At 52.6% G+C, this 21,718-nt stretch overlaps 12 protein-coding genes across 12 annotated transcripts; 6 read left to right on the plus strand and 6 right to left on the minus strand.

Moving 5' to 3' along the window:
* Positions 1 to 2,460: 2,460 nt before the first annotated feature.
* CLAFUR5_02897 (uncharacterized protein) lies at positions 2,461 to 3,010 on the plus strand (the record flags this gene model as incomplete). The annotated part of the gene is made up of 3 exons (XM_047902045.1): positions 2,461 to 2,790; positions 2,848 to 2,916; positions 2,975 to 3,010. 3 exons carry the CDS (start codon positions 2,461 to 2,463, stop codon positions 3,008 to 3,010), a joined length of 435 nt encoding a protein of 144 aa, XP_047757984.1.
* A 165-nt stretch (positions 3,011 to 3,175) lies between these two features.
* On the minus strand, positions 3,176 to 4,042 carry CLAFUR5_02898 (uncharacterized protein; the record flags this gene model as incomplete). Its single annotated transcript, XM_047902046.1, has 4 exons — positions 3,176 to 3,226; positions 3,282 to 3,349; positions 3,412 to 3,548; positions 3,699 to 4,042. 4 exons carry the CDS (start codon positions 4,040 to 4,042, stop codon positions 3,176 to 3,178), a joined length of 600 nt encoding a protein of 199 aa, XP_047757993.1.
* Positions 4,043 to 4,326: 284 nt separating this feature from the next.
* Positions 4,327 to 6,910, minus strand: CLAFUR5_02899 (putative vacuolar protein sorting-associated protein 16; the record flags this gene model as incomplete). Its single annotated transcript, XM_047902047.1, has 3 exons — positions 4,327 to 4,575; positions 4,626 to 6,715; positions 6,763 to 6,910. The coding sequence occupies 3 exons, from the start codon at positions 6,908 to 6,910 to the stop codon at positions 4,327 to 4,329; spliced, it is 2,487 nt and encodes an 828-aa protein (XP_047757992.1).
* Positions 6,911 to 7,373: 463 nt separating this feature from the next.
* On the plus strand, positions 7,374 to 8,405 carry CLAFUR5_02900 (uncharacterized protein; the record flags this gene model as incomplete). The annotated part of the gene is made up of 1 exon (XM_047902048.1): positions 7,374 to 8,405. The coding sequence occupies one exon, from the start codon at positions 7,374 to 7,376 to the stop codon at positions 8,403 to 8,405; it is 1,032 nt and encodes a 343-aa protein (XP_047758249.1).
* A 30-nt stretch (positions 8,406 to 8,435) lies between these two features.
* CLAFUR5_02901 (uncharacterized protein) lies at positions 8,436 to 9,029 on the minus strand (the record flags this gene model as incomplete). Its single annotated transcript, XM_047902049.1, has 1 exon — positions 8,436 to 9,029. The coding sequence occupies one exon, from the start codon at positions 9,027 to 9,029 to the stop codon at positions 8,436 to 8,438; it is 594 nt and encodes a 197-aa protein (XP_047758248.1).
* Positions 9,030 to 9,783: 754 nt separating this feature from the next.
* Positions 9,784 to 10,410, plus strand: CLAFUR5_02902 (uncharacterized protein; the record flags this gene model as incomplete). Its single annotated transcript, XM_047902050.1, has 1 exon — positions 9,784 to 10,410. One exon carries the CDS (start codon positions 9,784 to 9,786, stop codon positions 10,408 to 10,410), a length of 627 nt encoding a protein of 208 aa, XP_047758251.1.
* A 130-nt stretch (positions 10,411 to 10,540) lies between these two features.
* CLAFUR5_02903 (uncharacterized protein) lies at positions 10,541 to 10,888 on the minus strand (the record flags this gene model as incomplete). Its single annotated transcript, XM_047902051.1, has 1 exon — positions 10,541 to 10,888. One exon carries the CDS (start codon positions 10,886 to 10,888, stop codon positions 10,541 to 10,543), a length of 348 nt encoding a protein of 115 aa, XP_047758250.1.
* Positions 10,889 to 11,041: 153 nt separating this feature from the next.
* On the minus strand, positions 11,042 to 14,560 carry CLAFUR5_02904 (Ribosome biogenesis protein bms1; the record flags this gene model as incomplete). Its single annotated transcript, XM_047902052.1, has 1 exon — positions 11,042 to 14,560. One exon carries the CDS (start codon positions 14,558 to 14,560, stop codon positions 11,042 to 11,044), a length of 3,519 nt encoding a protein of 1,172 aa, XP_047758253.1.
* Positions 14,561 to 14,788: 228 nt separating this feature from the next.
* Positions 14,789 to 15,214, plus strand: CLAFUR5_02905 (uncharacterized protein; the record flags this gene model as incomplete). The annotated part of the gene is made up of 3 exons (XM_047902053.1): positions 14,789 to 14,899; positions 14,955 to 15,067; positions 15,127 to 15,214. 3 exons carry the CDS (start codon positions 14,789 to 14,791, stop codon positions 15,212 to 15,214), a joined length of 312 nt encoding a protein of 103 aa, XP_047758252.1.
* Positions 15,215 to 15,368: 154 nt separating this feature from the next.
* CLAFUR5_02906 (NAD/NADP-dependent indole-3-acetaldehyde reductase) lies at positions 15,369 to 16,455 on the minus strand (the record flags this gene model as incomplete). The annotated part of the gene is made up of 3 exons (XM_047902054.1): positions 15,369 to 15,443; positions 15,494 to 15,965; positions 16,013 to 16,455. 3 exons carry the CDS (start codon positions 16,453 to 16,455, stop codon positions 15,369 to 15,371), a joined length of 990 nt encoding a protein of 329 aa, XP_047758255.1.
* A 1,250-nt stretch (positions 16,456 to 17,705) lies between these two features.
* CLAFUR5_02907 (uncharacterized protein) lies at positions 17,706 to 19,751 on the plus strand (the record flags this gene model as incomplete). Its single annotated transcript, XM_047902055.1, has 1 exon — positions 17,706 to 19,751. One exon carries the CDS (start codon positions 17,706 to 17,708, stop codon positions 19,749 to 19,751), a length of 2,046 nt encoding a protein of 681 aa, XP_047758254.1.
* Positions 19,752 to 20,327: 576 nt separating this feature from the next.
* CLAFUR5_02908 (Putative aryl-alcohol dehydrogenase AAD14) lies at positions 20,328 to 21,712 on the plus strand (the record flags this gene model as incomplete). The annotated part of the gene is made up of 4 exons (XM_047902056.1): positions 20,328 to 20,537; positions 20,595 to 21,074; positions 21,134 to 21,147; positions 21,265 to 21,712. 4 exons carry the CDS (start codon positions 20,328 to 20,330, stop codon positions 21,710 to 21,712), a joined length of 1,152 nt encoding a protein of 383 aa, XP_047758257.1.
* Between the last annotated feature and the right edge of the window lie 6 nt (positions 21,713 to 21,718).

The raw sequence follows: 21,718 nt of genomic DNA on the forward strand, positions 1-21,718 counted from the left end.
GTTTAGAGGATACTTAAGCTAAATAAGGTAGACTAGAGGATGATATAGTTTTCGTAGATGCACTACTATAGAGATAGAGCCGTCCGAGGACGAATAGCGATCTAAAGGGGGGGGTACTATCACGGTTTACTACTACCGTAACGTCGCGCGCCTTAGCGCTTCCTTATATATCTCGCGCGCTTTGCGCTTCTCTTTCGTAGCCTTACCAAACAACGCTTATTTTACGGTAACCCTATACTATCGTCTTATAGATTACTACCCGTAATAGTATTAGACTAGTCTCTCTTTAAGTTCTCGTAATAGAAAGTATAGGTCGATTATACTTATACTTATACGGGCCTTCTACGTTTCTATTCCCTTTAGTATTACTAAGGCTATTCCGTAGCTTACGGTTATATCTAGTAGCTTTCCCCCTAGAAACGCGTACGGGGTAGTAAAGTCGAGTCCCTACTATAGGTAGTAGAGGTTAAAGTCGCCGAGGAGTACTTACTTCGCGTCTTAGCTTAGGGTCCGCTCTAGGTAGGCGAGGGGTCCTAGTTCCCTACTCGTCCGACCCCGCGGTAGCGGGTTATAAACGTTATAGATCTAGATAGAGCCTTGTATCGTATCGATCTAGATTAATGTTATGTCTCCTAGGTTGCCCTACTACGGTAGTATAACCTTCTACGACTCAAGGTCTATAGTCTTGCTTACGTATATATATATCCTCGGGATGACGTCTCGTTAGCCCGCGATTACGGTATAGTATCTCCGGTCATTACAAGTAGCTAGGAGTCCTACGTAGGGGTTGATCTATAGTTCCTATACCGTAATAACGTAGTACCGTAGCGGGTCTAGCTCTTATAGAAAGTGGCGCTAGACCTTGTCCCTACTTTTGTTTACGTTATACTATACGATAGTAATGTCGTCGTATAGTATTATTCGTTATCCGTAAGGTCTATTTCCGTACTAACCTACTATATCTCCTAAGCCTATATCCCGCTATCCGGCTAGCCCTAGGGCCGCTAGGCCGCCCTAAAGATTCGCATTTAGCCTAGTTCGTTAGTAGCCCGGTTAAGGTGTCGAGGCCTACCGGGAGGTAGATACGTTTGAAGTTAGGTTCCCTTATTCGTCTCTTCTACCCTCTTCCTTTTACTCGGCTCGAAGCCCTTATATACGGTAGGTCCCTCCTACTATCGTTAGGGGTACCTAGCTAGTGTAGAGATCCTTACTTGTCTCGCTCGTTCTTATGCTACTATTCTAGCTAGGCATTGGTTTGAATACGCTAGGTGCCTTCTACCGTAGTATATATACCTACTCTCCTTTTTTAGGCATTCCCTTCCCTAGTATAGGCCTACATAGTAAGGACACCTTAGGGTCTTCTCCCCGCATTTGGGGCTATATGACCGTACTATTGGCATTAGAAGCATTGTAGTACCCTATAGCTGCTCTAATAGATCTCCGTGTCTATTCTCTCGTAGTTCTAGAATAGCCTATTATCTAGTATCTAGTTAGCTTATTCCGCTGTCTCTACCTAGATGATAAGCGATGAATACGTCTTCTCTCGGTCTACTGTCTTGTATAGCCATGCCGCCTTCGTTAGTCGTACTCCTAGGGATGTGTTCTAGTTCTATACTTAGAGGTAGGGAAGGTCTTCGACCTTAAATGTCCTAGGGACCCCGTAGGCGATGACGGTATACTGTTAGTAGGAGACTCGTGCCGACTTCGCGACTTTAGTAGTCCACTCCTTATAGGTCTCTAGCTTTCGTCTATTAGACTCTTATACGGTAAAGAGTCTTACTACGCCTGTTGCCTCTACCTTCGCTCCAACTACTTCCTTTTGGCCGATTCTGTCGACAATCTCCTTGCTTGTTAGGGCTGCGATTTCTTGTTTCTCCGCCGGATTAGTAATGTATAGGCGTACCGCATTGCTTGCCTTCGGAGGGGGTTGATTCTTACCTGCTGCTACTATTGCCTATATAGTTGGTCTCTAGGCTGCCTTCTGTGTTGCTTGTTAGATTGTCTTCGGGATTTGGTATGATAGCGCTTTTAGCGCTCCTAGTAGCTGTGCTATAGTGTTCTTATATGCCCGGGCTGGGTGTTCGTCATCCCCTAGCAAGTTTTCCGCCTCCGTATATAGGGTCGTCCACGCTGTGTTGTTTGTCGTTGGCCTCTGCTTTCCATGTAGTGGGCCTTGGCTTGTGTCCTGGGTTTTTTCTTGGTTTGTTCCCCGGTTTGGCTCTTGGTGCAGAATGTTCGCAAGGCTGTGGCTCTCGTTGGTTGCCATCCTTCGCTGCTGTTCGGGGTGAGGTCGCGCTTCCTAATTAGGCAGTTGTCCTCCGCAACTCCGCAACTCCAGGGTCTGCCGTCAGGGGAACGGAACCTCAGTTTTGGGGTTCTTTGTACCACGATTGCGCCGCCGCCTGCGCAGGCGGGTCGCTGCTGCTTGAGTGGATTGCTCGTCTTGATAAGGGCTGTCGAATGAATGGTCCTCGTCGATGTTCCGCTCTCAACGATGTTCTTCCGAATCCTTGTGTCTATCGAGTCTACAATATAGCCACAGGCAAGATCTATGCAACAAGTAATTGGGCCGGCTCTCTCGACAATCCGATCAACGTCACAACGATCGATATCAAGAACGATCACAAAACCGAGTCTGTACGGTACGACAAGCTGGCGGAGGGCAACGGCGGATCTGCTTTTTACCCTCCAGGTACACCGGCGAACTCTAGTGAAGGTCAGCAGATCGTATTCTCAGCGCCCATTGCACAGAAGACCTCTGAGACAGCCAAGCTCAACGATATCACCAAGGTGCCCCGGGGCGATCGACGCGATTTTCCTGCAAAGTGCTGACTCTCTGGACGATAGGTGTTCGTGCCTGGTGGAATGTACATCTTCAATGCGTATAAGCTGTGGAAGATTACCATCAAAGCAGAGGTAAGCTCCAATGTGTGCCACCAGTCCTTCCACCTGCCAGTTGCTAACTCCTCAGCAGGGACGCAGCGTCAAGCGCGGGTTTGGCTTGTACTGAGATGGCATCATCGCAGCCTTGTGGGACATGCCATGCCCCAACACAACCAAGCCAAGGCTTCTAGAGGTTCGTAACAGCCGAACAAATGGCATGCTACAAATCGCACGTCCGGCATCCGCGGATCGCCGCGGTGCAATCCAAATGACGATGTCGCAACCCTATCGATCAATACGACGTTCCATTGACGAAAGTCGTGTTAGTATACTCTCCCTCGAGCTGTGCCAACGTTAGCGCGACCATTCTCCCGGCAGAGACTTCTCCCTTCACTTACATGCCACACATCGATCTTGAGTGTAAACGCGGTATCGTTCCCAGCGACGCGTCCGAGCACACCGACGGCTACACAATTGACAGTTAGCAATTACCGCCCACAATACGAACGCTTACACATAGCGACTTACCAACAATGTTGTTCATCCAATAATACCTCTTATCTCCCGTGTCGATGTTCACTTTCAAATGTAGCCCTCCAGCAGGCACGCTAGGCCCACTCGTTTGTAACCAGAGATTCGCACCGTCGTCGGTCTGGAGGTTATACCTACGTTCATAGGCTTTCAGTCAGTCATCGGTTGTACTTTACCTTCCCAAAAGAGTCTTCGATGGAGTAGTGTTTGGAGGTGTCACGCTTCCTCTCCATCACTCAACGCCATCACTATCCCTCCGCGCATCCCATTCAAAGTATACACACCTCGTATCCGCCTCAAACAATCCCGTCTGCGGATCCGTAACGCCCCAATCGGCTCCCAAATCCAAAATCTTGCCCGAAAGCCTCGGTCCTGTAAAGTTTCCGCCCACGATGGGGATCGCCTTCCTTATATCACGTGGCCCTTGCGTCTCGTAGAGGCTCTCGAGACAGTCGACGTAGGCTGTGTAAAGGAACACCAACCCTGGTGCTGTGGGTTCGGGGGATGTGAGCACGGTCTGACTGAAGCCGAGGGAGGCGAAAAGGGAGAAGGCGGTGATGGTTGGGATGTGCATTGTGAAGAGCAGGATGAGTGGGAGTGGAGGGGTAGTGGTGAAGAAGAGGTGCATGGTTGATTGGTACTGGTATATAAAGTAGTGTAGGACTGGAGTGATGTCGGACCGAGCTACACCAGGTGAAGAAGCTGTTCGGCAACGCAAGTCGGTACCTTGCAGTCAAGCTACAGCAAGCTGCGGCAAGCATTCTCCACGGCAGCTGGGACGTCCTGGAAGCTGTCTTGAACACTTTGCTGAATCCCCATGGTTTATGCCCCGGACTCCACGTTCTGGCGGCTATCGTTGGCAGCGGGGAGATGCGGATCGGTCGTAACTGCCGGTAGATGCTGGCTTGCTGTTCAACGACCTTTTGAAAGCTGCGCAATCATGCGGTCAATTTCCAGCATACCATTACCGCTGGCCTTCGTTCTGAGCTCCTCCAACGTGGCACGATCTTTCGCCTTTAGTGCTTCTTCAGCCGCTCTGGTGACCAGACCGCACTTGACCCACATCTCGATCCGTTCGGCAGGCGTCAGTGAAGTGCATTTCGGGATGAATACTGATGCAACTTTTGGGTTACCAGCGCCCAGTATCTCGTTGAAGAATGGCTGTTCAATGTTAGCATAAGCATCGCCATCGCCAACAGTGGCACACTCACCTCCCAACCAATTGGGGACTTGCGATTCTTCGACGTCTCCTCCAGTTCTCTCCAGTCTCGGCGACTGACCAAGGCGCGTAGTCGGATCCACCAGTATGTCTTGTCGCTGACCTTGAACTCGGTCTGTACTTTCTGAGACCGTTTCAAGTTGCCCGTCTTGATCAGCTTGGTAAGGGTCTCATTGACGGACAGTCCCAAGTAGCGATCGCTCAGCTCCTTCTCAAAGTGTTCCTGCAAACGCAATAGCTTCTGCGACTCCTCAATTGCTGTGACTTGAGGTGCAAATTCTTTGCTATCGCGCAGCAGTTTCGCGGCCATTTTGAGCTTGTCGTTCGCAGGACCAATGTCGCTTGCGGCCAGAGCCTCCGAGATGAGCAAGTTTGCGCCATCTAGTCTTCTATCGTCTTGATAGTAGAAGTCCTTTAGCAGCTCTTGGTCCTGATCTATGGCCGAAGCTTCCACGATCGCCGTAGCCATTGGTCTGCTGTTGATTGTTCGGAAGAAGCTGGACAGCGGGATCTTCTTCTTCAAGTTGAGTAAGACGTAGAACACGAGGTCGGTGTCGCCGCTCTGGATTGCCTTGTCCAGAGCAATCGACTCCTTGCCAACGTTAAGCAGTAGAGGGACCTGTTTGCCTGCTCGTGGCTCATGTTCAAGCAGTTCTGTTGCAAGCTCGCCTCGACCATCTTCGTATGCTGCTCTCGCTACTTCTTCGAAGGATATGCCGCGCTTGCCATTGAGCTTTCGCACGATCTCTGCACAGATACTCTCCTCGTCGGTGCTGGAGCTGCGCACCTTTTGTCGTGCCCAGTGAACGTATATTCCATCAACAGGTAGATGGAGGTACTCGGAAACCTTTAGTGCGAGCAAATACTCTTGCCTGTTGACAAGTCGCTGAATGAGCTTCTCTGGGGTGAGGCGGATGTACTGCTCGTATGACAGCGGCAGACCAACCTCGAAGAAGCGGATCGCGTTGAGCACTCGCAACGCTTCGGTCATGTCTACGAAATCGTCGCTGTTGTACAGCTCGAGTACCGATTTGCCAAAGGAAGCAGCCTTGAGGAGCTGTTTCTGCCAGTGTATGCTATATTCCTTGCCAGCAGCACGGACACAAATATCGACAGCTTCGTCAAGATTTTGTCTGATCAATTGAATGTTGTCGTCTGCTTTAGGCGACTTGTTCTCAAGCTGCTCGATGGCATCCAGAAGAACAGCAGCCGGTGCATCTGAACCAAGCTTGAATACTTCCTCGGTCGTGTCAGGATCGACTTTCTGGATGAACTCGCAGACATCGTTGGTGAGGATCCTCAAGCCGTCAACGTCTGGCAGCAGATGGACGAAGGCGGTGTAGTCTTGCAGCTTCCACGCAGCGCCGTGAGGACCAATGAGGTGCACTTCGTCTTCCCAAGCAATAGCAACAGCATTGTCGCCACACCACTCCATGTCTTTCGGCGGCGTCCTAGCTTTGGTGTCATACTCACTGAAACGCTCCTGGAAGTCGGCACTGATGACCCAGACCTTGCCATCGTCTGTGTAAAGGGCGATGAACTTGCCGTTGGGCGAGACTCGTATGTGCCTGAACGGCCCAGCTTCGAGGCCACGGTCCTCTGCCTCGACGGCATCCACGACATACACGGTCTTGCCAATCGCCAGCAGAACTTCCACCGACCGCGAGGATGTGTATTCAGGTGGGATGAGTGTCCAGGAATGAACGTCGCCAGGCGGCGCCGAAGCAAGAAGCTGCGGCCGTGGCTCGTCGTATCTCGTCACTGCAACGACGCTGTTGTTTCCCAGCAGCGCGACGAAGCCCGTCGACCAGAAGTTGCAGCTCTGCACTCCATGCTCTTCCGCACCGTGGCCGAGCGAGAACGGGGTGAAGTCGTGCTGTAGGTCGGCATACACGCGCACCGTGCCATCGTCTGTCACCACCAGCAGCCGCTCGTCCTCAGACCACCCGACGCTCTTGATGTTGCCCTTGTCCCAGTTGATCTGGCGGATCAGCTTGCCCGCGCAGCTGTAGATGTCGATGGTGGACTTGAAGGCCTGCGAGCCTCGGAGGGAGTAAATGTTGCTCTGGTCGCGCCGCAGTGCTGCGGTATATTAGCGGTGCACGTGTGTAGACTTTGGCAGCGCTCACCTACAGCACCACTATAGGGAGCGCCCGTCACCGTGTACTTCTCGAGCTCAAGGTCCGGGTCGAAGACATCGTCGTACAGCTGCATCTTGCGGTAGAAGCGATCACCGATGCGCTCCCAGTTTGCGCGAGGGGCGAGAGGCTTCGACATGTTGATCAGCCACTGGTGTCTCAATCATCGCAGGAACATGGTGTTGTTGTATGGAAGGACATGTATTGCTGCCTTCGAAGTGGTGGTGATGGTGGTGATGGTGATGGTGGTGGTGGTGGTGGTGGTGGTGATGGTGATGGTGGTGGTGGTGATGGTGATGGTGATGGGGTGGTGGTGGTGATGTGGTGATGGTGATGGTGGTAGTGGTGATGGTGGTGGTGGTGATGGTGATGGTGGTGATGGTGGTGGTGGGGGTGATGGTGATGGTGATGGGGCGGTGGTGATGCTTCAAGCCGCCTCGTCTCGAGTCAGCTTCCCCTCCAAAGCGACTTCCTTCAAGCTCCCACTTGCCACATGATACATCACTGGCAGGAGAGACGGGTGCTTTAACCACTACCTATACATGTCCGTATCATGATCAAATGATGTGACAGCCTTTGCCACCTGCAACACGGCCATCATCATGGCATCCACCATCGAAGCACGTCTGCAAGGCCTAGGCGATCTGGAACTGGCTCTCCTGGTGTCTATGATCGCAGAGGAGCACTGCATTGTGTCCACCAACACCGCCACAACGACGAGTCTCTCGCAGGAGTTGAGCTTCACATGTGCCCAAACCTTTGGCGTCAAGCCCGTGGTGATAGAATGCTCTCCAGAGACCACAGTCGACGACTTCACCAATTCAATGCTCATCGATCTGGATGAGCTGAAAGACAATATTCCAGGCGTCCGAGACGGCATGGACAGGCCGACCTTCTCTGTCGATTTCTCGCCTTCACGAGAACGAAGCCCAGGACGTTTCGGTAGCTTCGCGGGCGACAGACTGGAAAACAAGCACATTGCAGATGTCATCATTGCTTCTGGTCTGGACACGGCCCACGACGCTGTACAGCTCCAGGCATTGGAGCTCCTTCGCTCGAAGCGCATCTTCACGAGATCTGCTATGCACGTGGCACCGAAAGACATGCTTTTCATAGCTGTACTCTCTCGCCCACAGGCGAAGCTATGCCGACATTTCAACGATGTTTTCGCCATGTCGCATATTCACGACGATGAGGACGGTCATCCACACTTTGATAGTCAAAGTGGCAAGGCATTATCATCGGCATTCTTCTTGGAAGACGTCAAAGTACTCAGACAGCAAATGGAGAACGTCTTCTTGACTGCCGAGATGGCACAATATCTACACAACGTAGTGGTGTTCATGCGGAACAGCCGCTACATCAAAGGTGGCGTCACAGCAACAGCCACTCGTCAAATGCGAAGCATAAGCAGAGCGCTGGCACCGCTTCACGGCATCGATTATGTCCCGCCATCACTTGTGGCACTGGCAGCTCGCAAGATCTATCCTCATCGTCTGGTGCTCGCCACCCACGAAAACGAGAAGAGTCTGCTGTGGGGGAGTGACCCTCGAGCCGTGAAGGAACTGCTTGAAGGTGTCACCGTGGAAGACGCTATTGAGGCTGTGCTGGCCAGCATCGAGGCACCGCTGTGAGATCACGGTATTTTTATCGTATCATTCTGGTCAGTCATGTGTAGACATCTCGAGCCTTTGAATAATGGCATCGTCAACAGCGCAAGGCCTCTCCTCCGGCATGAGACTTCGCTCAATCAGCCGCCCAGCATCGATTGCAGCATCGTCATCAAGCATGCGCTTCATGCTCCTGGCGCGTTCTGTCACATCTTCGATGTCCTCGATCCATTCTGCAATCCATTTATCTCGAATCGAGCCGGGAATGCCAATTTGGATGGTCCTGTAATCCAACTTCTCCAGTCTTGGGCCGCGCTCGGGATCCCACTGAACGACTACCGACTCGCCTCTGGCATGTGGACTTTCAGCCAGACATGCGTTGCTCAAGAGCTCGGCAAAATGCTCATGCTTCATGCGAATCGCCAGGATTCGTTCTTGGTTCAGGTCTTTGTATGAGTAGCCGCTTCGGTACATCATCCAGCACCAGGAAGGCTTGATCCATGTCATGCGGCCAGGCTTGAGCAGAGACGATGCTGAGAGTATCTGGTGTTCGACGGCGGCTGAGGCGATAGATGCATTGTATGCTTGGTATACTACAACACAATCCTCATCGAAAGAAGCACGGATGGTACGATACGAGGTTGACATGGTCTCTGTGGGTCTGTTTGACCACGGACACAGCTTCATGACCAGGAGTACATATAACTAGCGGCCAGCGGTGATCTGAACACTGTCGTGAGTCATCTGCTTATTGCGGCGGCGGTGTCTATACTGCAACTTTGTTGTGGCGAAGAACGTTTGCACTGCCACCACCATGTTATCGATACTTCATTTTTGCTGCCACCCAGGCGTGTACATGGAATGGCGATGCTGATGTACTCCACCTCGAAGCCAAATAATACATCCCACGAAGCAACCAGCAACCGCGAGATGGCGATGTTACAATCATTGCATTCCATGCTTGCGGCTTCGTCAACGAGCTGCATGAACCACTTTGGGAAGAATTGCTCGTGAGTCTGGAAGGGTATGAAGTCAGAATCTGCTCCATCTGGATCGCAGATGCAAACAACATCGGAGCGAGCGGCATTTTGAACGAAAGGTTACTGGACGATGAACCATCACACTCCGACTATGCTCGAGATGTTCTACACCCGACGAATGTGTTCCGCGAGCATATGGTCCAGCCGATCGTTGGCGTCGCCCACTCTATTGGTGCTGCGTCCATGATCGAGCTGAGCTGTATGCATCCAAGGCTTTTCGCATATTTGGTCATCCTGGATCCTGTCAGTGGGCGAGATGTTCTGTTGTCGGGTGCGAAAATGATCTATATGAACTCCATCAAGCCAGATCTGTTTCCATCACGAGCCGCTGCGGAGAAGGCATTCAAAAAGCTGTTCGCAAAATGGGATCCGAGGACGTTCAAGCTATGGATGGAGTATGGCTTGCGAGATACGCCAACTTTACTGTATCCCGAGCCTGGCAAGGTCACTTTCGGACCACGAGCGCTAATGAGGTGTGGAGCTATGCTATACCACAATTCGATGAGCCAAATCAAGACGGCTCGAGCAGCCTGTCGAGTCGCATCAACTACCCCGACGCGCCGCCGGAAATGCGTCCCTTCTACCAACCGATCAGTGATGAAGCACACCTGGCCCTGCCCCAACTAAGGCCAGACGTCTTGTATCTATTCCCAGATAGCAGTCAGATCACGGAAGGTCTGCAGAACATAATGTTAGCACGAACAGGCACGGCGATCGGCGGCAGCGGTGGTATCAAGGAAGGCAGAGTAAGCAAAACCACAATCAAGGATGCAGGTCACCTGTTCCCGTTCGAGAAACCCGCAGAGTGCGCTCAGGAGATCGCGAAGTGGTTAGGAAACGATTTGAAAGCATGGCGAGAGCGGGTGGACTATGCGAAGAAGCACCGCGATGATAAGAGTACGGCGGACCGTCTGCGATTATCGGAAGAGTGGATCAAGCGTGCGAAGGAGGGTTCGAAGCAGAAGACGTTGCCGAAGCTGAAATTGTAGTGATGTATGTACGACTACTCTGCTGGCTGCATCCGACTGTCCCTGTCGACGCAGCACCCTTCGAATTTGCTTCCCGCAACGCGCTCGCTCTCTAAGTCTTTGCCTACCCAGACGCATCAGGCTGGCCAAGCTATAACCCCGAGGTCATTGTCTTCGCGCCTGGCCTTATAGTCCTATCACCACGAGGACGGAATCTATTCAACAATTGTCGCTCCGGCCTCTCAATCTCCAGATCCACAACATCGATCCACACTGCAAAGCGGGAGCCATCTTTGTGCCGGAAAGCTGTTCCCTGCAGACCGTTCTCGCCCACCGGGATGATTTCGCTGACATTATCTACTTGGCCAATTTCGTGCCGTTTGGAGATGTCTTCCATTTTGTTCTGTGCTTGCTCGACTGAGGTGTATGCGCCCGCAACTGTGGCGCGGTGGAGAGTTTGGGTCGTGAAGGGTTGGGTTTGGGTTAGGATGATGTACATTTTGATAGTGGTCGGCTGTTGTGGTTGGTAACTGGTAAGTTGGTTTACAGGAGGTGAATGTGAATGTGAAGGTGAAAGCGGTTTGCTGCAATCACGATCAGATCGATCCTTATGATCTTAGCTTGGTGTTACGCTGCTCGTATGACGATAATATTACTCCTTCCTCCTCTTCTTGAACTTGCCGCCGCCGCCTCCACCACCTCCATCCCCACCCTCAGACCAACCCTTCCGCTTCTTACCCTCTCTGCGCCAAAACTCATCTCGCTCCCTCTTCTCCCTCTCCTTCCGCATAGACTCATTCTCTGCCACCTTCGCTCTATGCGGCTGTCTTCTTTCTTCCTGCTTAGCTCTCCTCTTTTCCACCTTCTCCTTTCGCAACGTCATCACCTGTTGCATCAGTCTCCTTGCCTCCTTCTCCTCGCCGCCCAACACCACCGCACGCTTCTGGGTATATGTCTCCTTCTTCTGCGGCTTCATTTGTGTGATTTGTGACTTGAACGGCAAGTCCGCTTGTAGCTTCTTCGGCACACGCAACGGATTGAAGCGTCGTTCTTGACGCTCGACCTTGCCGTATTTACTATTCTTCAACTGTGGCGTGGGTATGTTCTGTGCAGCGCGAACTTGGCCTGTCAGGCGCATGCCTTCCCATGCATTTGAGCCAGCGCCCTGGAGAAGGTTGGTGACCGGATAGTAGAAGCGGTGCGGCCGGACCGGGTACCAAGCTCGGAGGAAAACGATGTCGCTCATCAAAATCTTGTCCTCGAAGGTTGCTCTGAAGCAGCCTTCTGGCTTTGACAACGCTTTCTTGATCTGACCTCGAATCCCGGACACGGTCTTGATACTGGCGCCTTCGAATTTGGCAATCTCCAGTGCCGAAGCAAACATGTCTTTAATGAAAGCGGTGTTCTTGAAGATCTTGTACGGGTGCCCAGTGAGCTTGAGTTTCTTGACGATCTCTGTACTCTCGTCCACGTTGACCACAACTCCCGTGGCTGCGATACGGAAACCAGGGTTGGAGTTGGAGAAGCTCTGTACGCAGCAAAAGCCAGTGTTCGGCGCGGCAAGGGGTCCGTAGAATGTGCCATGACAATGCATGTGCTCCGGTGTGTACTTGAGCATTCTGTGTCGTTGTCGGTTTTCGTGGATGCTATAGACTGGCGTTGTTTGGAATCTCCGCCAACCCAACGAGAAGATGAGCGGGTCATTGGTCTTCAAGATCTTCTTGTGCCACCTATGCCGCTTGATGCGGACTTGAACAAAGCCCATGCGCTCCTCTGTTGGCTGCAGACCACCTATGAGTAGCGGATATCGAGCATCAAAGTTCTCCGCAAATTCGTATGGTACTGACGACAAGATAAGGCGAGCATATGTTCCAGCTCGATATCCTTCCGCACGCACTCGCGATGCTTCGTCCAGACTTTCGAACTCTTGTCGATTTATGTCTTGCTGTTTTTGGAGAGCAGCCTTTTGCTGATCGTACCATTCATCCTCTCCAAATTCTTGCTCCTCAGCTTTCCCGTCCGCTTCTCGATTGGTGTTTTTGGGATTGAGAAAGCCTTCCCTGTCTTCTTCTTCGAATCTTGATTTGAGCTCTTCCTTCTTTCTGGCGTTCTTCTCTCGCTCGTCTTCAAGTGACTGCTCAGCGACATGACTTTCGCCTGTTTCCAGATCCTCGAAGGCACCATCGCCTTCATCGTCATCTTCGTCGATACCTTCAAACTCGTCGTCTTCTCCCTCGCCGAGTTCATCGGCATTCGCGCCAGTCGCTCTGGTCTTCGCAAATCGCTTCCTCATAGCTTCGATGTTGTCTTCGTCGGTCCACTTTTGCTCCAGCTCTTCGTAGTCGTACCGAGGTATCATGCGGTCGTCGTCGGTGTCTGTATTGCCGTGGTGTCGGCGCTTAAAGAAGACGTCTTCCTGCTCCTCTTCATCGTCTGCATCGCTGCCATCCGCTTCCTCACCACGCCACTTCTTCACTACTTCAGCTGTGGATAACATGTCGTCGTACATCATCCTCGCCAGCTCTGCAACTCGATACGGCTGTTGGCGACCATGCAAGTGCTGAGCACGCTCTGCCAGATTGCTTTTCCATCGCGGAGCAGCCTCGTCATCATCATCCTCATCATCCTCGTTATCCTCGTTATCCTCGTCTTCATCCTCGTTCTCTGCATCGGGATCGTTTTCCAACTCTTGATCAGAGACTGAGGATAAAGATCCGAGGTCGCTGTCAGAATCTGCAAATGCGATGTCTCCTTCGACTTCCTTGTCCTTGTCCTTCTTAGACTTCGACAGCTTCGTCGACGCCTGCTGTAATTCCTCAAGGTCAGCTTCGTCATCAGTGTCGCCACTTTCGAGCCCTTCATCTTCTAGATCATCTTCGTCGCCTTCGCGGTGAGCAATAGTTGGCTTCCGTGCAGTCTTGCGGCCAGTGTCCTGCACGTCCTCTTCGTCATCAAGCTGTCGCAGCCGCTCGCCACGATCGAATAGTGCAATGCCCTGATCGTCCTCCCCAAGGAGCCTGCGTTCACCTTGCAATCCGACAACCATCTGTTCTCCAAGACCTCTCTCCGCGTCATCTTCCTCCGCATCGAACGTGTTGCTCTTTACATCAATATACACAGCATCCTTGTCCATCAACACGCCTCCAACATCGCTCATGGGCGCGTATATCATCTTTTGCTTGTCGCCAAGTCGCCTCCTCTTCTTCGTGCTTGGATCCTGCTTTTCGCGTAGTTGCTGGAAATGTGGTGTCGGGCAAGGATCTGGCAATGATTCCACTCGATCAACATTCAAATCTCCAACACCTGGAACGTGGACGCGCACATCGTTGGAAGGGAAGTTGGTGCCTCGAAGATATCCGTAAAGCGCTATAGTGCGGTCACACTGTGAATCTTCTTCGATCAAGGTCGGAGGCGTGATGTCCAGCATTCGGTCTGCCAGCGCATAAGGGCGAGAGTTTCGCCATACCAAGGGCCGTGGGTTCTTCATAACGCTGAGAAAGCGGGACAAGTTCAGGACTTCGCGATCGGGATATCTGCCGTTGATGACACCGGAGAGGTAGAACAGCTTGGCACCCTGGTACAGCTCCGACCAGAAACGATGCTTCAGCCTCTTCTTCTGCGCCTTGAGGGTGTCCTGCTTCCTGAACAAGTCCAGATGTGTGAGGATGCCGAACACATTACCCGGCATACCCGTGCTGCTCAAGACTGACAGAAACTCCATCGTCTCCATTTCGAAGCCATAGTTGCCATCGATCATGAGCAGCACAATGTCGACCACTTTCGCCATGTCGATTGCAGCAGCCAGACTGTCGCTCGGTCCCTCGACAAATGTCAGGCGCCTCTTCTTGCTCGTGACAACGGTGATGGGTCCAGTGGGCTGTGAAACTGCCTGCTTTGTGTATCGCCGCACCAAACTCTTGATCAATGTCGTTTTGCCTACACCAGGAGGTCCAACAACACCTACGACAAGTGGAGGCGCCTCTTCTGGCAACCTGTCCACGAGCGGAACGTGCAATCGCTTTTCCTTGACATCGTGACTTCTCGCCGCCTGCTTTGCCAGTCGTCCGGGAGCTGCGAATGCGAATGCCTTGGGATTCGGCTGACTCTTGTCCTTGGCCTTCTTTTCCTTCGACGGCCGATGCGCTCGGTGCGTCTGCTCTTCTCCCAGCATTGTGTCGGGTCTGCATGGAAGGATCCGCGGAAGTTCACGTTCGCGTTTCAACGACTTGAAATTTTGGTGCACGTGCCTCTCGTCTAGATTAAGCTTATCACGGAAACCACGCGAGGCGGCTATCACCGGCACTAATCGCAATCCCTGACAATGACGTTCTTGGCTTCACATGTCTCGTGCTTCGGCAGTGGTGGGAAAGCAGGCTCCAGCATGAGATAGCTGACCTTCATGTTCAGCTGGTCCCGCAATCTTCGTCCACTCCATCAAGCACCTCCAATACCAACGCACCACACTACCACAAACTTCAGCTCCAAACCACCCAGAATGCCTGCCATCAACGTGAGCCCCTCCATCGAAGTGCCCCTCATGTATCATTCATGCTGATGAAGAGAAGGTTTCCCTGAAGGACAAAAACGGCGATGTCAGCAAGCTTGAGGAGGCCAAGAAGCAAGTCACCAAGCAAGGCGGCAAGATCATCAGTGACTTCACCTTGATTAAGGGTTTCACGTACGTTGCCGACGATCCTGTACTTGACATGATTGAAGCTGACATGAGCCTGTCTGTAGTGCCGAGATCCCAGCCGACAAAGTCCACACGCTGTCCTCGAACGACCACATCAACGTCGAGAACGACGGCGAAGTTACTACGCAATGATGTACTGGGATGAGACAAGAGCAATAAGTCATGAGACACGTCCGTAGATGATCAATGATTCTTCTATAAGAGCTGCTACACACCAGGGGCAAAGATTCTCGACCAGTCTGAGGTCAATGAGTCTCTTACTGTCGTTGAGAAATCTTGCGCCACTCTATCGCCGGTCATCTTCGGCGAATATGTGGTTCCAGAATCCTCGAAGGTGCTTCTTGCTGCCGAGCTCGTTGAGCTGGTACATGTCAGCAGCATTCATCACATCAAAACATGAATTCGACTTACCTGCTCAATCTCCTTTGGCGTGAGCTTGAATGTCATGGACCGAAGATAGTCCGACAGTCTCTGTTCTTTGCTGCTCGTTGTGATAGCGACCACATCTTGGTCGACACACCACCTCAAACAGATCTCGCCTGGGCTGACGGCATACTTCTTGGCGAGGCTGTTCAGGTAGTCGTCTACAGGTCCGCCTGCGCCCTTGGTCACTGGAGTTTGCGGACCGTAGGCAGCGGTGGCAATGCCCTTCTCTCTGTGGTACTTAAGAAGATCTGTATGCTGCAAGTATGGGTGGAACTCGATCTGGTTGATAGCAGGCGGGATCGTGCATGTCTCCAGGATGAAGTCGAGATGCTCAGGCAGGTAGTTGCTGACTCCGATCGACTTTGTGAGTCCTTCATTCTTGAGCTGCTCCATCTGCTTCCACTTGGCTTGGTGTTCCGCCTTGCTTTCACTGAAGAAAGGCGAATGGATCAAGTAGCTACCTAGTGTCAGCGAGGTTTGCACAAACGAGCTTGAAACACTCACAGATCTACATGATCAATCTGCAGCTTCTTCAAGCTAGTTCTGAGGGCGTTGGGGATGTCGGCAATGTTAGTTAGGACCTTTGTAGTCACAAAGAGCTTGTCTCGTGAGACGCCAGACTCCTTGATTGCAGTTCCCAGCTCCGTCTCCGTCTTGTACATCTCGGCACCATCCAGGTGGTAGTAGCCCAGGCCGATAGCAGTTTTGGTGGAATCGATGCATGTTTGGTCAAGTTTGGCTTCGTCACCAGACTTGTACCACGCAGTTCCAGTGCCATATGCAAGCATGGGAATGCTGTTGCCATCGTTCAGCTTGAGGTTTGGAATCGGAGTATGAATCTTGGCCATGCTCGCGAATCGGTTGAGTCGTTGCAGCTGAGGAGGAGTTCGGAACTTGGTACAAAGTGTAGATGTCCGTGTTGTGAGAAGAGATCTACTTGTAAGCATTGATGCGGCACTGTTCTTGGAAAGAAGGCAAGAGTGGGACCCCCACCAAAAGCCACATCATTTTGGAGGGGTTCAGAATCCCTGCATATCAGTACTCTTCCAGTCAGCGTCAGCGCCGTAGCGGGCAGGGAGCATGAAGCATTCCAGTATTATCGCGACCGCATAAAGAATTTCCGAAGGCAGTTTGGCGACGATGAGTGTAGGTAACGCTGCCCAAAAGTGACTCGCCTTTCTGATGTGGTCGTTTGTGCACATATCACGGTAGATTTTGATCGTCTTTGAGCATAGCCCGGAAGGGGCTATGTGAATAGATCCGCAGTCGGCTAGAGCCACGACGAATGCCCGACGTCCATCAGACATCCATGAGACCGTTAATCAAGCCCATCGTGGGCGAGCATCACAAAGGCGCCGTTCGACGCGAGGGATCGTTCGTGGGAGAGTGTGGATGTTCGTCGTTCGAAGGGGGTCCACTAGCTAGTAGGTGGTGCATATCACACAAGGCAAGGTACATGTATACATGTACGTCCATCATGACGTCGGCTCTGCGCACGCGCGCAACGTTGAAGGTGTGAAATTTGGCATGCATGATATGGATGCGCGTGCCCGGTAGCGCAACGGCGGGCGGCAAAGGAGACAAGAAGCGCAGTGCCTCACAAATCATGTGTTCTTGAGCTGTCGCAAGGCAGACTTGGCCGAGAAAGGCTTGAGTGCTGCATCACTAGTACATGTAGGTAATGGTGTGTCAGCTCAACGAGGCAGCGGATGTGGACAGGGAGGAGTGGTGAGAAGCGCAGCCTCCAGGCGCAACTGGCCAAGTCTCCCACAATCCGGTTTAGTTTAGTTTGACAAGGCGTCTCGGGCCAAAGGCCAAAGCTCCCTCCTCTTCGTCGCCTGCTTCTTGCCCGCCTGCACTTTTCCATCTTCTCGCTCAGCAACAACTCGATACCCTCACCGGATCTGGTCATTTGGGGAGAGACGATCGTGCAGAATCCAACAATTCGCAATTTGCATGGCGATTGTGATGAGACGCGTGCAACCGCAGTGACCGGCTCAGAAACACCTACAGAAAACACCACGCGCATCCCGGAAGCGCCGGCATCTACGCACTGGCAAAGTCGTGCGAAGTCGTCGCTGTACATGCCAGAAACATAGGCTGATACACTGGGCTTCCCACATGACAAGCTCATCCTGAGACACACAAGGCCAAAAATCACGAGTTGAACACGCTGCTGGCTCATTGCCGGTAACCCATGGACTACTTCAACCATGGCTCGCGCAGGCGTGGCAACTCCATGAACGAGCAGGATAATGCTGCTCCTCAACGACCTGGTGCCCGTTATGTGCCTGGCGCACCGTCCTTTGAGAGCCTCAGGGCGCCCTCAAACATCCGCATCCGAAGGCTGCCATCGTACACCAGCGTGAATCTGGCGCGTCCCGCTACCCAGGAAAACGGCAGGAGCCCTGGCATTCCCGAGGATCCCGAGGAAGACACTGCAGTAACGGGCAGACGTAGGAGCTCTTCCGCCCCGCAGCGACCTAACGTCAATGATCTTCTTGCCACGGACTTGGAGAGGCAAAGAACTGTCGACCTGCCGCGTTCTCGAATGCTCGCAATTCGAGAAGGCGAACAGATTACACCACAAGCGGGCGGCACGCATGCAGATCGTCCATATGGCACTGATGGTTCTCTGCCAGCGACACCAGGGATCAGTGTGCACGACATGGAGCCCGCAACGCCTCCTGTGGAGAGGGTTGGCGCGGGGGCTGGAGCTATGCACAGCGCAGGCGCTGCCGCTCAAAGGAACCGGGGGTTTGGCCTGAGTCGATTCAGAAGTAACACCTCTGCTACGCGAGAGAGCCAGCGACCTCCTTCTCGAGCCTCCGGCACAGAGTACGAGTCAGATGTCATTGATCTGCTTGACCTCGTCGATCCTGAAGTACGGACCATCGGCACACTGACTAACCTTCAGAACTCTCTATTCGTGCCAGATCTGGGAGGTCTGATTAACAGACGTCCGACGTACGACTTGTCGTCGCGGCGACCAACGACCGAGAGACCGGAGGTGCGTTCGGAGATTCAGCGTATCGTACGATCGAGAGCAGGCACCCGAACGTCGCGCGCAGGAGTGCCTACTTCGAAGCCTTTCCCGGAACATCCATCGTCCGAGCTTGAGGACGGAATCGAATTGCAAGACTCACAGCTACGACGTAAGATGTCTATTTCTTCAGAACTCAGTGACTCGCACTACGCAGTTCTGCCTCATGGTGTAAGTCTCGAAGGCTGGGGTGAAGAGGACGTCGCCGAGCTTAACGATCACGTGCGACATCTGCTTCATTCCAAGCGCGAGGGCTTCAAGCGTTCGATGAGAGGCTTCAGGCAATACGTCAGTAAGCCACTGGGTCTGTTCGTATTCGTCTATGCAACCCTGGTCACACTATTCGGTGCTGCTTGGGTATTTGCACTTATTGGCTGGATCTACGTTGGCGACCAACAGGACTACATCATCAACATCATCGATCTCACCCTGGTAGCTCTGTTTGCATTGATGGGCGACGGGCTAGCTCCATTTCGCGCTGTGGACACATACCACATGTGTTTCATAGCACACTATCATCATCTAACATGGCGTTTGAGGCAAGAGAGCCAACTGCCTGCACTCGTCGATCATAACGATCTGCCAGACAGGCGAAGAAGTGCCACCGAGACCGAAATCGACGACGCAATTGACCGAGCTGAGACCGCCGAGTTCTCAGTACTCACTCCACGACAACAGAAGCGCTTGCAGTATCATCAAGCCAAGTTCAACAAGAGTCACACCTTCTACAAACCTCACGAGACCACGACGCACCACGCTTTTCCTCTTAAGCTGATGATCGCTGCAGTGGTACTGCTGGATTGCCACAGCTTGCTTCAAGTAGCACTTGGAACATGTACCTGGTCCATTGACTATCGCGTGCGGCCTGAGGCGCTCACTGCCACCATTCTGTCATGCTCGATTACCTGCAATATTGCTGCTGGTGTGGTGATCAGTATAGGGGACCACAAGACGCGCAAGAAGGACGTTCTCGAACGCATGTTCCGCCAGAGTCTGACAGAGCAGGCAATGAAGCGCATGGCCAAGAAACACGACCGTGGAGAGATGGCACTCACCGTGGACTCTAGGAAAGTCGAGAGCGCAGATTTCCAGAGGGCTACGCAGGCAAGAGCTGGTGGAGATTCGAGCTCGCGGGAGCGCTCGAAGTCGAAAGGTGGTCATGACAGATCCGAGGAGTACCTGACACCTGTGGAGCGTTGATCTCAATCTTGGTTTGTACAGCACGACAGTACCACTAGCGTTTTTAATGGGTAATGCATAAGATCGGGAGCTTCGAGGCTCTGTTCTAAAACTCCGTTCCTTATCTCCATGACCTGCATGCAGATCTCTTGGCAGGCAACAATCTTTGTGCCCAGGTAGGAGGTAGCTCTTCCCTGCCGGAGACAACGACTTCATATGCTATCGCAACTGAACTGACAAATCCGATATGAAGTCACTCAAGTGGTGCAGACCACGCGGAGTCCATTTATCTAGTGCGCGGCCGCGTTACGATTGCACGAGAATGGCTCTTGCCTCAACGTGCCCCGCTGTTCATCATGCAGGTACAACAATGACATCAGAAAACACCTGACTGATTGGCCGCATTACCGCACCGTGACAAGTAATTCTTCACTGTGATGGACTTTAGGTTAGGCGGCCTTAAGCAGGATGAGGTAGCACTTGCCGTTCTTGCTTTATAACTGCCATTGGCCTCTCGTGGAAGAAATTGTTGCATTGACTACCTCCTTCACCAAACACCATCCAACAGCTTTCCACCCAAGCAACTACACCTCCAAGATGGCCGACATGTTCGAAGCAGCGCCAGCTCCCAAGACGGAGCTTGGCCGCTACAGAGTCCTTAGCAGCACCGCTGGTGTTCGCGTGAGCCCGTTGCAACTCGGCGCCATGTCTATCGGAGAGGCATGGAGCTCCTTCATGGGCAGCATGAACAAGGAGAACTCTTTCAAGCTTCTTGACGCCTTCGAGGAGGCCGGAGGGAACTTCATCGTAAGTTTGACACCATAAAGTAAGACGGCGCAACGATGGATTGACATCTCTCTTCAGGACACGGCGAACAACTACCAGAACGAGGAGTCCGAGGAGTGGTTGGGCGAGTGGATGGAGAAGAAGCAGAACCGTGACTACATGGTCATCGCAACCAAGTTCACCACGAACTATGTGATGGGAAAGGTTGGCAAGGGAAAGAGTGTCAACCAATGTGGCAACCACAAGAAGTCACTTCATGTCTCCCTGCGCGACTCGCTCAAGAAGCTTCGCACTGAGTACCTCGACATCCTCTACGTCCACTGGTGGGACTGGACCACCTCGATCGAAGAGATGATGGACTCGCTCGATGCCGTCGTCAAGAGTGGCAAGGTGCTCTACCTCGGCATCAGCGACACTCCAGCATACATCGTGAGTGCTGCCAACGCTTACGCAAAGGCACACGGCAAGACACAATTCTCCATCTACCAAGGTCGATGGAACATCATGATTCGGGATATGGAGCGCGAGGTCATTCCGATGGCTCGACACTGGGGCATGGTAAGTCCTCTATCTCGCCAAATAATGTGACTTGCAGACTGACTGATCCCGTCGGACAGGCAATCGCTCCTTGGTAAGCTATCTAGAGTGAACCTATCGCACCGCGAGACACACTGAACGTGTATCGCGCGGTGGCGTGTCGGCTGCTCGCACCCCTCAGTCCTTGTAGAGAAACGCTAACATAGCACAGGGATGCTATCGGCGGCGGAAAGTTCCAGACCAAGAAGCAGCTCGAGGAGCGCAAGAAGAACGGCGAAGGTCTCCGCAGCATGTTTGGCTCAGAGCAGACCGAGGAGCAGGTGAAGATCTCGGAAGCGCTGGAGAAAGTCGCCAACGAGCACGGCATCGAATCACCCACAGCAATCGCTCTCGCCTACGTCATGTCCAAGGCACCAAACGTCTTCCCTATCGTCGGTGGCAGGAAGGTTGAGCATCTGCAGGGCAACATCAAGAGCTTGGAGATCAAACTCTCACAGAAGCAGATCGATTATCTGGAGAGTATCATTCCTTTCGAGCCAGGTTTCCCGAACAACTTCATCGGCGAAGATCCTCACATAACGGGGCAGGCCTCAGGACTGCTTGCTGCTGTGGCGCCGATGGCTTGGGTGCAGTCCGGGAAGCCAATCGGACATGAGTAGAGAAGT

The sequence above is a fragment of the Fulvia fulva genome, chromosome 2 (assembly GCF_020509005.1).
Source record: "Fulvia fulva chromosome 2, complete sequence".
NCBI classification, from domain to species: domain Eukaryota; kingdom Fungi; phylum Ascomycota; class Dothideomycetes; order Mycosphaerellales; family Mycosphaerellaceae; genus Fulvia; species Fulvia fulva.